This window comes from Prenolepis imparis, unplaced genomic scaffold, assembly GCF_030444845.1.
Source record: "Prenolepis imparis isolate NDT839.2.m4 unplaced genomic scaffold, iyPreImpa1.0 SCAF_9, whole genome shotgun sequence".
Taxonomy (NCBI): domain Eukaryota; kingdom Metazoa; phylum Arthropoda; class Insecta; order Hymenoptera; family Formicidae; genus Prenolepis; species Prenolepis imparis.
In genome coordinates, this window is record NW_028141167.1 from 351,104 (window position 1) to 367,679 (window position 16,576).

Here is a 16,576-nt window from a genome sequence, read left to right on the forward strand (position 1 = left end):
GTACCAAGCAGACAACAGCGTACAAATTTTTTAACTTGATATACATAAAATAAGATTGCGTCGCATGGGGTCAGCGGTAAAACAGTATCGATTTCTAATATTTAAAGACGAGCCAAAAATTCATCGATTATACATTTTAATAGTACATTGATTACAGAATTATTTGGTACCAAGCAGACACCAGCGTACAAAATTTTTAACTTGATATACATAAAATAAGGTTGCGTCGCATGGGGTCAGCGGTAAAAAAGTATCGATTTCTAATATTTTAAGATGAGCCAAAAATTCATCGATTATACATTTTAATAGCACATTGATTACAGAATCTTTTGGTACCATGCAGACACCAGCGTACAAATTTTTTAATACGATAAACATAAAATAAGAATGCGTCGCACAGGGTCAGCGGTAAAAAGTATCGATTTCCAATATTTTAAGACGAGCCAAAAATTCATCGATTATACATTTTAATAGTACATTGATTACAGAATCTTTTGGTACCAAGCAGACAACAGCGTACAAATTTTTTAACTTGATATACATAAAATAAGATTGCGTCGCATGGGGTCAGCGATAAAACAGTATCGATTTCTAATATTTAAAAACGAGCCAAAAATTCATCGATTATACATTTTAATAGTACATTGATTACAGAATTATTTGGTACCAAGCAGACACCAGCGTACAAAATTTTTAACTTGATATACATAAAATAAGATTGCGTCGCATGGGGTCAGCGGTAAAACAGTATCGATTTCTAATATTTAAAGACGAGCCAAAAATTCATCGATTATACATTTTAATAGTACATTGATTACAGAATTATTTGGTACCAAGCAGACACCAGCGTACAAAATTTTTAACTTGCTATACATAAAATAAGGTTGCGTCGCATGGGGTCAGCGGTAAAAAAGTATCGATTTCTAATATTTTAAGACGAGCCAAAAATTCATCGATTATACATTTTAATAGCACATTGATTACAGAATCTTTTGGTACCATGCAGACACCAGCGTACAAATTTTTTAATACGATAAACATAAAATAAGAATGCGTCGCACAGGGTCAGCGGTAAAAAGTATCGATTTCCAATATTTTAAGACGAGCCAAAAATTCATCGATTATACATTTTAATAGTACATTGATTACAGAATCTTTTGGTACCAAGCAGACAACAGCGTACAAATTTTTTAACTTGATATACATAAAATAAGATTGCGTCGCATGGGGTCAGCGGTAAAAAAGTATCGATTTCTAATATTTTAAGACGAGCCAAAAATTCATCGATTATACATTTTAATAGTACATTGATTACAGAATCTTTTGGTACCAAGCAGACAACAGCGTACAAATTTTTTAATACGATAAACATAAAATAACGATGCGTCGCACAGGGTCCGCGTCAAAAAAGTATGAATTTCTAATATTTAAAGACGAGCCAAAAATTCATCGATTATACATTTTAATAGTACATTGATTACAGAATTATTTGGTACCAAGCAGACACCAGCGTACAAAATTTTTAACTAGATATACATAAAATAAGGTTGCGTCGCATGGGGTCAGCGGTAAAAAAGTATCGATTTCTAATATTTAAAGACGAGCCAAAAATTCATCGATTATACATTTTAATAGTACATTGATTACAGAATTATTTGGTACCAAGCAGACACCAGCGTACAAAATTTTTAACTTGATATACATAAAATAAGGTTGCGTCGCATGGGGTCAGCGGTAAAAAAGTATCGATTTCTAATATTTTAAGACGAGCCAAAAATTCATCGATTATACATTTTAATAGCACATTGATTACAGAATCTTTTGGTACCATGCAGACACCAGCGTACAAATTTTTTAATACGATAAACATAAAATAAGAATGCGTCGCACAGGGTCAGCGGTAAAAAGTATCGATTTCCAATATTTTAAGACGAGCCAAAAATTCATCGATTATAAATTTTAATAGTACATTGATTACAGAATCTTTTGGTACCAAGCAGACAACAGCGTACAAATTTTTTAACTTGATATACATAAAATAAGATTGCGTCGCATGGGGTCAGCGGTAAAACAGTATCGATTTCTAATATTTAAAGACGAGCCAAAAATTCATCGATTATACATTTTAATAGTACATTGATTACAGAATTATTTGGTACCAAGCAGACACCAGCGTACAAAATTTTTAACTTGATATACATAAAATAAGATTGCGTCGCATGGCGTCAGCGGTAAAAAAGTATCGATTTCTAATATTTAAAGACGAGCCAAAAATTCATCGATTATACATTTTAATAGCACATTGATTACAGAATCTTTTGGTACCATGCAGACAACAGCGTACAAATTTTTTAATACGATAAACATTAAATAAGAATGCGTCGCACAGGGTCAGCGGTAAAAAGTATCGATTTCCAATATTTTAAGACGAGCCAAAAATTCATCGATTATACATTTTAATAGTACATTGATTACAGTATCTTTTGGTACCAAGCAGACAACAGCGTACAAATTTTTTAACTTGATATACATAAAATAAGATTGCGTCGCATGGGGTCAGCGGTAAAAGAGTATCGATTTCTAATATTTAAAGACGAGCCAAAAATTCATCGATTATACATTTTAATAGTACATTGATTACAGAATTATTTGGTGCCAAGCAGACACCAGCGTACAAAATTTTTAACTTGATATACATAAAATAAGGTTGCGTCGCATGGGGTCAGCGGTAAAAAAGTATCGATTTCTAATATTTTAAGACGAGCCAAAAATTCATCGATTATACATTTTAATAGCACATTGATTACAGAATCTTTTGGTACCATGCAGACACCAGCGTACAAATTTTTTAATACGATAAACATAAAATAAGGATGCGTCGCACAGGGTCCGCGTCAAAATAGTATCGATTTCTAATATTTTAAGACTAGCCAAAAATTCATCGATTATACATTTTAATAGTACATTGATTACAGAATCTTTTGGTACTATGCAGACACCAGCGTACAAATTTTTTAATACGATAAACATAAAATAAGGATGCGTCGCACAGGGTCAGCGGTAAAAAGTATCGATTTCCAATATTTTAAGACGAGCCAAAAATTCATCGATTATACATTTTAATAGTACATTGATTACAGAATCTTTTGGTACCATGCAGACACCAGCGTACAAATTTTTTAATACGATAAACATAAAATAAGAATGCGTCGCACAGGGTCAGCGGTAAAAAGTATCGATTTCCAATATTCTAAGACGATCCAAAAATTCATCGATTATACATTTTAATAGTACATTGATTACAGAATCTTTTGGTACCAAGCAGACAACAGCGTACAAATTTTTTAACTTGATATACATAAAATAAGGATGCGTCGCACAGGATCCGCGTCAAAATAGTATCGATTTCTAATATTTTAAGACGAGCCAAAAATTCATCGATTATACATTTTAATAGCACATTGATTACAGAATCTTTTGGTACCATGCAGAAACCAGCGTACAAATTTTTTAATACGATAAATATAAAATAAGAATGCGTCGCACAGGGTCAGCGGTAAAAAGTATCAATTTCCAATATTTTAAGACGAGCCAAAAATTCATCGATTATACATTTTAATAGTACATTGATTACAGAATCTTTTGGTACCAAGCAGACAACAGCGTACAAATTTTTTAACTTGATATACATAAAATAAGATTGCGTCGCATGGGGTCAGCGGTAAAAAAGTATCGATTTCTAATATTTTAAGACGAGCCAAAAATTCATCGATTATACATTTTAATAGCACATTGATTACAGAATCTTTTGGTACCATGCAGACACCAGCGTACAAATTTTTTAATACGATAAACATAAAATTAGGATGCGTCGCACAGGATCCGCGTCAAAATAGTATCGATTTCTAATATTTTAAGACGAGCCAAAAATTCATCGATTATACATTTTAATAGTACATTGATTACAGAATCTTTTGGTACCATGCAGACACCAGCGTACAAATTTTTTAATACGATAAACATAAAATAAGGATGCGTCGCACAGGGTCCGCGTCAAAATAGTATCGATTTCTAATATTTTAAGACGAGCCAAAAATTCATCGATTATACATTTTAATAGTACATTGATTACAGAATCTTTTGGTACCATGCAGACACCATCGTACAAATTTTTTAATATGATATACATAAAATAAGGATGCGTCGCATAGGGTCAGCGGCAAAAAAGTATCGATTTCTAATATTTTAAGACGAGCCAAAAATTCATCGATTATACATTTTAATAGTACATTGATTACAGAATCTTTTGGTACCATGCAGACACCAGCGTAGAAATTTTTTAATATGATATACATAAAATAAGGATGCGTCGCATAGGGTCAGCAGCAAAAAAGTATCCATTTCTAATATTTTAAGACGAGCCAAAAATTCATCGATTATACATTTTAATAGTACATTGATTACAGAATCATTTGGTACCAAACAGACACCAGCGTACAAATGTTTTAACTTGATATACATAGAATAAGATTGCGTCGCATAGGGTCAACTGTAAAAAAGTATCGATTTCTAATATTTTAAGGCGAGCCAAAAATTCATCGTATATATATTTCAACTGTACATTATATGCACATTATGATGGTACCATCAGCATACCAGCGTACATACTTATTGGTATAATACACGTAATATAACTGTGCGCCGTATGGGGTCCACGGTTTAAACATTTTAATTTTCAATATTTTAAAACGAGCCAAAAATTAATAATGTATATATTTCAACAGTACATTATCTGCACATTACGATGGTACCATCAGCATACCAGCGTACAAACTTTTTGATCTATTATACGTAAAATGAATCCGCGCCGTATGGGGTCCTCGGTTTAAAAATTTTAATATTCAATTGTTTAAAGCGAACCAAAAATTATTCTTTCATATATTTTAACATTACATTGACTGCACATTATGGTGGTACCATCAGCATACCAGCGTACAAACTTTGGATCTAATATACGTAAAATGAACACGCGCCGTATGGGATCCGCGGTTTAAAAATTTTAATTTTCAATTGTTTAAAGCGAGCCAAAAATTAATCTTGTATATATTTCAACTGTACATTATATGCACATTATGATGGTATCATCAGCATACCAGCGTACAAACTTTTTGATCTAATTTACGTAAAATGAATCCGCGCCGTATGAAATCCGCAGTTTAAAAATTTTATTTTTTAATTGTTTAAAGCGAGCCAAAAATAATTCTTTCATATATTTTAACATTACATTGACTGCACATTATGATGGTACCATCAGCATACCAGCCTACAAACTTTTTGGTATAATACACCTAATATAATTGTGCGTCGTATGGGGTCCGCGGTTTAAAAATTTTAATTTACAATTGTTTAAAGCGAGCCAAAAATTATTCTTTCATATATTTTAACATTACATAGACTGTATAACTTTACATTACATTGACTGCACATTTTGATGGTACCATCAGCATACCAGCGTACAAACTTTTTGATTTAATATACGTAAAATGAATCCGCGCTGTATGGGAGCCGCGGTTTAAAAATTTTAATTTTCAATTGTTTAAAGCGAGCCAAAAATTATTCTTTCATATATTTTAACATTACATTGACTGCACATATATATAATTATATTTAGAGCCAATCAGCATTGCAGAAAAGAGGCAACAATACACTTCGAGACTTTGGAGATGACTTCGATACATTCGAGAATCGACTTAACATGCCTTTTTTAGATAGGGAAATTTGCAAAAGAAAAAGCAACTAATTGTAAAATAATTAGACATTTCACAATTACAATATGATTAAAATTGCTCGAAATTATTTTTTTATTACATACAATACATTCAATTTATACATATATAGGACAATCTAATATTTTATATGAAAAAAAACTGTTGAAAACAAATTAATTTTTTGTTTGAACAAATCTTTCAAGGCATAAAAATATCACAGGATATACGGTAAAAGGCGGCAGTGAGCAGTGACAGTGTGACGAGTTTATTTTATAAAAACATGTAAACTACATATATGTGAATATAGACGAATTAAACTTAGGCTAGTACATTCTTCCTGCTTCAGAATACATCCCTCTGTAAACGCGCACATGATGATAGATATGCGCGCTAGTATATGATGATGGATGGTTCGGTATGATAGCTTACTATCACTCTCTCTTAATCCCCATCGTTCATATAAATAATTAAATATATACATAGTATATGCAGAAAGAGAAAGAATCCCTCTCATCTCTCATTCTTTTTCCCTTCGTTGTCTTTCGCGCTCACGTGCCAATTCTGTGGCATAGTCATATGGTGAATTTTTTCTAGAATTGAAACAATCATTCTTTAAAATTTGCATTAATCCTGAAAAAAACGCAAGAAAAATTTAAATGTAAGAAATTCAAACATGGAGAACATAATTTAAAAACTTGAAAATTTTTGCTTTGTTTCAATCATATTGAATTATGACGTTAGAAATGAAAAATATTGTCTGTAAATTTTTTTCTTTCTCTTGTACTATCTTTTGTACTTCTCCTCACCTATCCCGATGCCGATCTTTGTCGCGATGACGATCTCTACTCCGATCTCTGTACGATTTGTCTTTGCTGCGACTTCTGTAGTCCCTCTGTCTTCTGTTTCTGTCACGACTGCCGGATTTTCTGCCGGGTTTATCCCTCTCGCGATCCCTTTCACGAGCTCTGTCTCTATCGCGTTCCCGCAACCTCTCTCGCTCTCGATCACGATCCCTATTCTTGTCCTTGCGATCCTCATCGGATCTGCAAAGAGATACGTTCAAACGGAAGTATGACATTGGTTGTCCCGATTGCAAGGTACAATCTACATGTACGCGCGGGAGTTATTACTTTCTCACTTCCTCGTTAAATGTCAATGGCAAACATATATACATATAGGGATAATAATTTCCTAAGAGTTTTTCCTCGTGTTTACGAGTCTCGCCTCGACCTCATTTCCTGACGAGTATCGAAACAAAATCAATGATAATATATTATACATGCACGCAACACTTTAAGCAAAGAAATCTTAATAAATAACGTGATCGTTGTATTCATACCACGTGGACGCACCTGGCACGCCAGTGGCTCGTACGTTCCGCCTCGCCCCACTGAGCCTCACTGTCGGGGATATGTCGGGGCTGTTGGTTGCGCGACATCAGATTGCCGTTGTCCTTATTACGGTTGTCTTTATTGCCGTACTTGCCGTGGCTGTTAAGCGTGATCGGTGGCTTAGCGTTGCGCGCGTTCACCTGCTGCTGCGGAAACCGCTCGGCAAGTCGCAACTCCAGATCCTTCTGGATCGGCACCGGAATCCGCGGAAACAACGTGGAAAACCATTCGAGTTTCGTTAGAAACTGCTTGAGGATATCGCCCATCTTCATTGTTTGTCCACCGCCTGCCTTTACATCGAGCTCCTCTTCATCCTCCAGGTAGTCGCTATACCAGCTGAACAAGTCTGCCGGTGGCTGCGTATATCTGTAATTGTAATCGTGATCGACTTAGTACTTGGACGATTAGATATTCGTATAAAGAATTAGCTAAATTATATTTTTCATTAAAAATTATACGCGAAAGTAATTTTAACGAACTTTGCGTATAACTCCTTGCGATATATATTACACTAAGATCTATAAGATCACACTAAGATATATATTACACCAAGATACTAATTGTAAGATCAAATCACCTAATGTACATAAATCCCAAGGCGCGGATGTAGGGCGAATCCGGATGATTGATGAGCCCATTCAGTTGCTTCCTGGTTAGCCTCAGCGTAAAGAGTTTGTACAGTAGACAATAAGCCGTGGAGACAATCCCGCCAGCTCCCACGCCTCGTACCTGCATGAACCGCTAAATTTACACCCCCTCAGTCAGTTAAATCACATTCGTGTTACCGTACAACATATGGACCGAATACATGCTACTCTGCAATAAGTGGTGCGGTAAACACTTGACGCAACGTGCAGTAATGGTAATAGTACCGAAAGGGTTAAATAAACACCAATATTGGTAACATTACCATTGCACGAACGTGTGGTTTTATTATTAAAAAATTATCATTGAACTTTTCATATATACGATATAAGCCTTTGGCTTATAAATAGTTTCAACAATATTAATTAGATGATTTTTTTCTTATTATATTGCAATTCCATCTGTAACAAGCGTCAGAACTCAGTCTCTGCTTCACATCATGTCATTGTATTTATTGTAGCATGATCATCGTTCAATGTAAATATGTAAATTTGTCTATTATAAATCTTTTTTTTTACAAATGTCAAAATTTAAACTTTTTATCTTACAAATTGACAAATACAAATTATTTTCTGAACATTTAAAAGTAACATGGGAATATTTAAGCACCATCGAATTTAATATGTTAAATAGAAAAGGAAACAAAGACGAGTTCTGTTATGCTTGAAAACCATCTTGCGATAACAATAATCAATATTTCTCTCACGCGTCGAACGCATCGCTACGTCCAGATCAACGTCAATTATCGACCTGAACGTCTTTCAGCATCAGGAATTTCATCTCTCGTCTGACAATTCGCCCATAAGTCGTCGGCTAGTGCTACAATCAGTTTTCTGTGTACAAGCGAATACATCGACATGCGATGTTATCTCTTTCTCTCTCTCTCTCTCTCTCTCTCTCTCTCTCTCTCTCTCTCTCTCTCTCTCTCTCTCTCTCTCTCTCTCTCTCTCTCACTCTTTCTCTCAAACCTTATACTTCTAACAAAGACAATAATTAAAGAAAGGAGATAAAAAGAATGAAAGGAAAAAAAGAGATTGACATTTCTTCTGAGAAAACATACTCACGCCTCCACACATGCCAGTCTGGCCTGCAGTTTTTCTGCTGCCCTTTTCCCATGGTTCTAGATGGGAAACCTTGTAGTAAATCTCATCAATCACCTCGTGGTAAGTCTTGAGCTCATACAGATTCACCTTGAAATAGTGCGACGATTGTATATTGGTAAGAATCAAAGGATTCAAGTTCATAGTCCTCTCGTTGCCCCATAAAGGTAATACATTTGACTTTTTGCCCTCCTTTTGAACTGTTTTGCGATCCTCGTCGCAGCCACTGGAATTGTTCCATGGTGAACCTGTGAGATAAGAAAGTATCGATACATTTCATAGCAAACTACAATCGTCGATATTTTTATGAAGCAGAATATTAAAAAACGTTGTACACACATTTACTTATTACATATAAACAAATAAATGTAAACAAAATTCGAAAACTTATCTAGTAGATCTAGTAGAGATTGGGAAGTAGTTGGACATGTACGCGAAGCAAGGTTAAGTCGTCGAAAGAGACACAGGAGGTCATTGGAGACAGTGGAGATCATTTCGTGAATAATAATATATGGTATAATCGAAAACGAGGATTGTATTTCCGCGAGGATGAGAAACGCGCGTCTACTCACCATCCGCACCTTCCGCTTCCTGCGTTTGCATGTTCGAGCGATCCGTGGACGAGACTCGTGTCGAGTCTTGGCATCGGTCGTGGCCAACAACGATTGGCGTACTCGGTTTAGTTTCGGATTGTTTCTGCACTTTCGAGAAAGATTCTCCACGGTTCTTGTTTTGAAAGTCGCGAGACTGACGTTAATTTTTGCGGCGAACAAAAAACAGAGAAATTGCAATTGCGATGTGTATATAAATATATATACTTTGTTGCGCGATCACCTTTGATATGCGTTAAATCGAGTCATCCAGTATACACACACACGTACACACGCACACATATCTGACCTTTGGCTCACAGAACATATATTGGCTATAGGCATAGACTGCTTGGTGGGGAAGATGCGCATATCTCTGATTCTGATTGTGTTCGAAAATCTACCTCTCGTCGGAGTAGCATTCGATTGACCAATCAAGGTGCAGTCCCATGGAGCAGCGTACGGCGTAAAAGAGCTTGGCCAATCACAGGCTTTACGCTCGTTTTCGTTACGCCAGCAGAAACACATTTACTCTAATTTTAACGAGCAGATTTTTGAACACAACCCTTATATCAAAATTAAGACGGTTTTTTTTAGTTAATTTCGAAAATTAAATCAACATAGCTATATCTTCTTGTCAAATTCTCTTATATTATTTAATTAGATTATATTATTGTATTATTTATTATAATAAATTAATATATTATATTATTTAATTGATAAATAAATATAAAAAAGTTTTCTAAACGTTTGATCGATCAATCAGGACAAAAAGACCTTAATTTTTTTATTTTGATTGCTCAATGAAAATTATTTTACAACTATTATAAGGGTGCATTTTCACTTGACGCTGTGACGCTGGATTTCAGCGTCAAGCATCAATAAAAACAAATTGACGTTAGCGTCTGTTGACGCTGGCGTGAAAACAGCCTAGTGTCCAAGTTACAACTATGACAAGCGTCTCGTTCTTCGTTCTCTGAAAGCTGAACAAATCAAGCTTTTTCTTCTTGACGCTAGCGTCACAAATCAGATCACGTGATCAATTAGACGCTAGCGACAAATTGATAGTGAAATCGCACCCTTATATTAAAATTAAATCAAACAGTAACTGGTTAACTTCACTTCGCTCACCGGTATATACAAAGTGCAACTAACGCATTTGATATACAACTGACAATGAGATTAAATTAAATTAACGCTTAAACTGACGCTACAAATATTTGATCGATATATCGGGATGGAGAAATTCTTATCTCTTTCGCTCTGATCAATCAAATGATTCAAATGATAGAAATGAGTGAAAAATTCACGTGCCATAACAGTAGGAAGGAGGAATAAAAACACGGCCCACAGACGTAATAAAATACGTAGATGGAACATCAACCACCGATATGCGCGCGCGTTCGACTTTAATCTTCAAGTGGCGCTGCGTCACGTGGTCGCGCGGCGGTCGGAATTCGGCGGCGCGGAGTGGGGGTGAGTGGTGGGGGGATGCGCGCGCGGCGCACGGCGCACCCCCCACCACTCACCCCCACTCCGCGCCGCCGAATTCCGACCGCCGCGCGACGCAGCGCCACTTGAAGGTTAAAGTCGAACGCGCGCGCATATCGACACGCGCTCTCTCCCTCTCGCCGTAAGCTAATCGACGAATCGCAGTCGAGCATTCTCTAAAGTCCCTAGAACATATGGAGGCTAATCGCGGAATTTTCCAGCGCAACTTTGCGTAGAGAGTTTCCCTTCGTTGTCTTCTTCATCTTTATGGCGTATCGTAAGAGTGCATTTTCACTTGACGCTGTGACGCTGGATTTCAGCGTCAAGCATCAATAAAAACAAATTGACGTTAGCGTCTGTTGACGCTGGCGTGAAAACAGCCTAGCGTCCAAGTTACAACTATGACAAGCGTCTCGTTCTTCGTTCTCTGAAAGCTAAACAAATCAAGCTTTTTCTTCTTGACGCTAGCGTCACAAATCAGATCACGTGATCAATTAGACGCTAGCGACAAATTGATAGTGAAATCGCACCCTAATGCATCATTGCATCATGTGTAGCGGGCTTTATAAAGAGAAAGGCAACTACGTCTTGTTATGCCTTGACTGCTGTGCAGACAAGGTTATTTCTTTCGTTTCTAAATTATTCTATTAATCTTCGACGACGTTTGGTGTATCGTTTTTTTCACGCAGCTTCAAATATTTGGTCAATTCGACGATGGCATTGTCGAGAATCGGCACGTTGGACATGTACAATTCCTTATTTCGCATTTCACGTGCAGGTATGTAAAAAGTACTTTTACACATCATTATTTTATCTACAGGACAATACATATAATATTATAATATTATATAAAAAATAGCATAATCTTTTATATATAGTTGGATATAGAGATGGATATCAAATATTAGAGAAATAATTACAAGTTATCCTGCTGGATCTTAATTTGCTAGTTTCCGTTATTTATGTTTATGTTGAAAAGAGCGATTTTCGAGATTCATTCATGTTTTTAGGAATTATTTTGAAATATTTGTAGTATTTATAGCGTTAAACAATATCATTTAAGTTAGTTATTTTCTTTCTAGAATGGACTTTTTTCCTCAAAGTCCAAAGTGCATGAGTGTTATTATCCTGACATTGAAAGATGTTTTTTTCATCTATAATCTATGACATCAACAGTATCAATTATCTAGCCAACATTGTAGCTCAGTCTCTTAATCTTTTATTACTGATAAATCTATATATTTATAGCAAATTTATTTCTTAGACTTTTTTAAATAGCGTCTTACCATACATGTATAATGTTATAATTTTTATCTTATTAAAAAATTTTAATTTATCATCCTTACACTTCATAAAATATATATATGTACATGACATTCAGATTTTGCATAATCTTCTATCATGTTATAATACTATTAAATGATGGATATTGCAATTATCAAATGTATATGATTTTATCATTCTTTATATACTTTATTTTTTACCTTATTATATGTATTTTAATTATAAAATACAGAGAGTGGACATTGGCATATATTACATATACAATAATCTTCATATAATATAATAAATTATTATAATTTATATATTTATACAATTTTTTAAGAATTATTTCATATAACCAAAACTAATCTTTTTATATTTAGTTATGATCTTTTGTTTTATTCTCTTATCCTTGTCTCTTCTGTGTAAGACCTAATAATCTCTATGTAATAAATTTCTCTTTAACATATAATAACATAATATTTAATATTATAATATATAATAACATAATCTCTTTTTTAAATTGTAGCACATCTGGAAATACAGTATGCGACTCCAGCAGCGATTCATCGGAAGCAACAGGCGCTGCACGTGACGAGCGTACGTCGTTATCCGGATCCGCCGATGCTCGATTTGCCGAACAACGTTTGCGACATCTTCGCCAACGAGACGGGTCGCTTCACTCCGGAACGTGTGCGCGATATTGCCCTGTATGCTGAGAAGAATGGCGACGCGATCATCTCCACGGCGAACTGCTCTGGTTTTCCCAAGATCCGTGACAATGGTCACGTGGACTCGTACGATTGCTTCGGCGCCGTCAGTCTAAACGGCACGATGCAGAGCAACGTCCCTAAGCCCTTCTCATCGCACGGCAGGTCCATGCATCTCAACATGCCCGGTGGACAGTGGTCCCGCGACAACAAATATATTGCCGAGGATATGCAGCGCTCCCACTACCGTAGGCTGTCGTGTAAGAGCGACCTTTGAGTGGATTCTGGAGGGTAGAGGTGCTTTCCCCTTCTTCGCTTCCTTGCGACTTGCATCTTTTGATCCTATTACACTTTGAATCCTAGATGATAATGGCCTTGTTTACATCGAGCACTTGATGTGCGTATCAAGTAGTGCATTTGAGCTGATCAACCAATAACTGAACCAATGTACTAGTTATTTACTATTTGATACGTGTATCAAGTGTACAATGTAAACTAGGCCAATGTTTCGATACTTTGAACTTAAGAATCTAAATGTATAAAAAAATAACATAAATTAGTTATAAATATATGTATATAAATTATTTCATTATCAATATAAAACAATCAAATTGTTTGAAAATTATTTAAATTAATTCTTGTTGATAGTTACATATATTTAAGAATCGAAGAATTTGTACTAGGATTCAAAGTTTAGCACCACAAATTAATACATATAACAATTTTTTATTTCCTTTTTATATTAATGAATTGCATTGTTGGATGGTCACATAAGCTCCGTCAAAAGTTCTTATACATTTGAGAATCTTAGATCTTCAAGATGTAAGAACTGCGCAAGCTTCTGTAAGCATCCATAAGTAAGAAATTCACATCAGGCAATTATATCGCTCAGGTACCGCAACTAATGCCTTCATAACGAGTCCGCTTTTACGAGCGACATGCTGGCCGAGCTATATCATCAGAATGAGCTACTCGACTTATGGCTCCAAGGCGCCAAAGGGCGCTCAAAAGGATCAATTGACACCGATGGCGATCGCGCTCATGCCGAAACGGGAAAGATTTCGCCTGATGTTGAGGGATTATGGTGGCACTCTCATTGCCTTTCACGTTACTATTTCACTGATAAGTCTCGGTTGTTGTTACATGGTGGTCATTAGGTCAGTCATGAAATTTCATCTAGAAATTGTACACATTTTCTTTTTGCCTAAAAATATCGAAGATTTATATTAAGAAATTATATATATAATGAAAACACGTGTTAATTAATTTAACAAAGAATTTAAATATTTTCCAAATATGTGCGCAATTTCTGGAGCGCAACTGTATATAATCAATTTCTCATAACTCATCTATTTAACACACATTAATTTTTTCTTCTCATATTTCATATAACATGACAATTTTCAAAATAATTTACTTTTTTTATTTTATTATTAATACTATTTTATTGAATTGTTATTTTGCTTTTCAAAGTCTATCTTGAAGAAGTCTTTTGTCGTTTCTTCTCCACATGACATAAATTTCTAATTTCAGTGGGATCGATGTGATGCCTTTCGTACAGAAGTGGACAAGTGGGCACGAACAGTTGAGTAATGTGCTGAAAACCTCGACGGACTTTGTAATAGCTTATACCATTCATAAACTACTTGCACCTGTTCGAATATCGATATCCTTGACTGCGACTCCAGTAATTGTAAAACATCTGAGGAGAATCGGTTTGCTCAAAATGCCGAAGGTAAAACAATCTTCAGGTTCATAATAATTATTTCTTCTATAAAATATCTTTTGTATATTAAAGTATACCGTATCGTATTTTGATGAGAAGTGACAGTGTAATGAGAAAATTTAAACATAAAATATTAGCATTATAAAAATTACGAAAAGAAATTTATAATGATATTTACTAATATTGGCTGAGATAAACATAATTTGTTTTCTATAATGATACTTATCATATATGTATAATATCAATTCGTATATTTTGTATAAATTTAAATAGAGATTTAATAATATAAGATCTTGTCTCTGAATCGAGATAAGTAAGAGATTCTATAATATTATCTTATTCTGTATAATTTGTAAAACTTCAATTTTTAAATATAATTACAGAAGGTGTAGGCAGACACTTTATACTTGTATTTGTATATTACCACATAATCTTGTAAAAAGATTATCTGTAAATAAACTGTTAAGTAAAGGGAAATTAAAATTTATATAATACACACACACACACACACATATATATATATATAGATAGATATATGCATCTCTCGTTTATTATATAAAGAATATAGCAATCATAAAATTTATATCTCGCGTATGCGATATATTCATGCGTCTCTCGCGTGCACAATAATATATAATCACGCGTATCGCATTTTGTAGCACGAAATTTTCGTAGACAAAAGCTCGGCAATTTCAGTTTGGACGAATTTGCGGTTTGTTCGCGCAAGTTTAATCATGCATAACATGTTGATGTATATATATGTACAGAGTTTTTAAAAAATATATTATAATACATGGAGTATATAGAATTAAAAAAACGCATATAATTATATACAACGTCAGTGTAAACCTAAAGTAGCACATTTACGAGCCAATCTTACAAGCTAATCTCGTTGAAATTCGAGACGCGACCTTAATATTCGACATTATATAGTCCAGACGATAATAAATTCGCGTGGAAAAAGGTTCGAGCATCGAAAAAGTTCGTTCTTAACGAGTTTTATTGAAAAAAAAGAAACAAATATATGTACGGCCAGCAAGTGCCATGCCGTCAAAAGTCTTCGCTTGAGTATTATTGCATTTTTTTATGTCCCTAAGTGCGCCTCGTATAAATTAAGCGTAATAATAGATTTGTTCTCTATCAGATAAAATCAGAATTCGAGAAAATTCGGCAGTATGAAGTACGATTCACAATTATTAAAATCTGTGAATCTTAATAATCCCTATACTGAAAAATTCGATTAGATGCAAAGATTATGCGCACTGATGTAAACTAAAACTTGTTGCATTTAATAATATATGTAGATATATTAAAAAAAAGAACTATAATATATAAAGTGCCTTGATTGATGAAATATTCAATATATGTATATTCTGTAATACACAATGTGATAACTTATGTTGAATATTTACAGAATCCAGTCTAATTGTTTAATGTACATACTATAAAACGTATGACGCATCAGTGCGCATTAGGTGCGTTTAATCGAATTTGTTATTAAAATCTTAATTCTTATATTATATCGGATCCTCAAATCCGATTAGCTGCTTTAAAAACTTTGAACATTTGATTTGTCTGCTACGGCATTTGAGCACACATTCAATTTAAGCATAATAAAAAAGAAAAATCATTTGTAAAAAAGAGACCAGATTATTCTACTTAAAAACAAAAAAAAACAAAAAAAACGAACGTTGTCTAATAATACTTTTAACCTGACTGATATTCAGTCTGAATATTCCACAGAGCCGTAAATCACACGGTAGAGAAACGTCAGAGACAAAAAAACTTATTTGGCACCGCGACGCATATTAATGCACGCCTTTAATTATTCATGAGAGAACCACAAAGTACGTGTAAAATATTACTATCGTTAGCTTGATTCAGATCTGATT

The 16,576-nt window shown here is 34.5% G+C and overlaps 2 protein-coding genes across 3 annotated transcripts; one reads left to right on the plus strand and one right to left on the minus strand.

Moving 5' to 3' along the window:
• Window positions 1–6,012: 6,012 nt before the first annotated feature.
• On the minus strand, window positions 6,013–9,800 carry LOC145940638 (pre-mRNA-splicing factor 38B). Of its 2 annotated transcripts, none has more exons than XM_083046001.1 (6): window positions 9,477–9,800; window positions 8,869–9,152; window positions 7,737–7,900; window positions 7,121–7,525; window positions 6,575–6,811; window positions 6,013–6,358 (listed from the first exon to the last, which is right to left on the minus strand). In XM_083046001.1, exons 1-6 carry the CDS (start codon window positions 9,505–9,507, stop codon window positions 6,286–6,288), a joined length of 1,194 nt encoding a protein of 397 aa, XP_082902127.1. In that variant the 5' UTR covers window positions 9,508–9,800; the 3' UTR covers window positions 6,013–6,285. The 2 variants fall into 2 exon arrangements, with proteins under 2 accessions (XP_082902127.1, XP_082902128.1); XM_083046002.1 differs by having other exon boundaries at window positions 7,737–7,888; window positions 9,477–9,799.
• Window positions 9,801–11,266: 1,466 nt separating this feature from the next.
• Window positions 11,267–16,460, plus strand: LOC145940484 (uncharacterized). The gene is made up of 4 exons (XM_083045699.1): window positions 11,267–11,763; window positions 12,778–13,218; window positions 13,851–14,115; window positions 14,492–16,460. The coding sequence occupies exons 1-4, from the start codon at window positions 11,700–11,702 to the stop codon at window positions 14,715–14,717; spliced, it is 996 nt and encodes a 331-aa protein (XP_082901825.1). The 5' UTR covers window positions 11,267–11,699; the 3' UTR covers window positions 14,718–16,460.
• Window positions 16,461–16,576: the final 116 nt, after the last annotated feature.

Coding starts and splice junctions, on each gene's coding strand:
- LOC145940484 (XM_083045699.1), top strand. CDS start 11,700: ATGGCATTGTCGAGAATCGGCACGTTGGACATGTACAATTCCTTATTT. Junction 13,219..13,850: donor CCACTACCGTAGGCTGTCGT/GTAAGAGCGACC, acceptor TATATCGCTCAG/GTACCGCAACTAATGCCTTC. Junction 14,116..14,491: donor TGTTACATGGTGGTCATTAG/GTCAGTCATGAA, acceptor TTCTAATTTCAG/TGGGATCGATGTGATGCCTT.
- LOC145940638 (XM_083046001.1), bottom strand. CDS start 9,507: ATGCAAACGCAGGAAGCGGAAGGTGCGGATG. Junction 7,526..7,736: donor TTGGGATTTATGTACATTAG/GTGATTTGATCT, acceptor TTACAATTACAG/ATATACGCAGCCACCGGCAG. Junction 6,359..6,574: donor AAAGATCGGCATCGGGATAG/GTGAGGAGAAGT, acceptor TTTCAATTCTAG/AAAAAATTCACCATATGACT.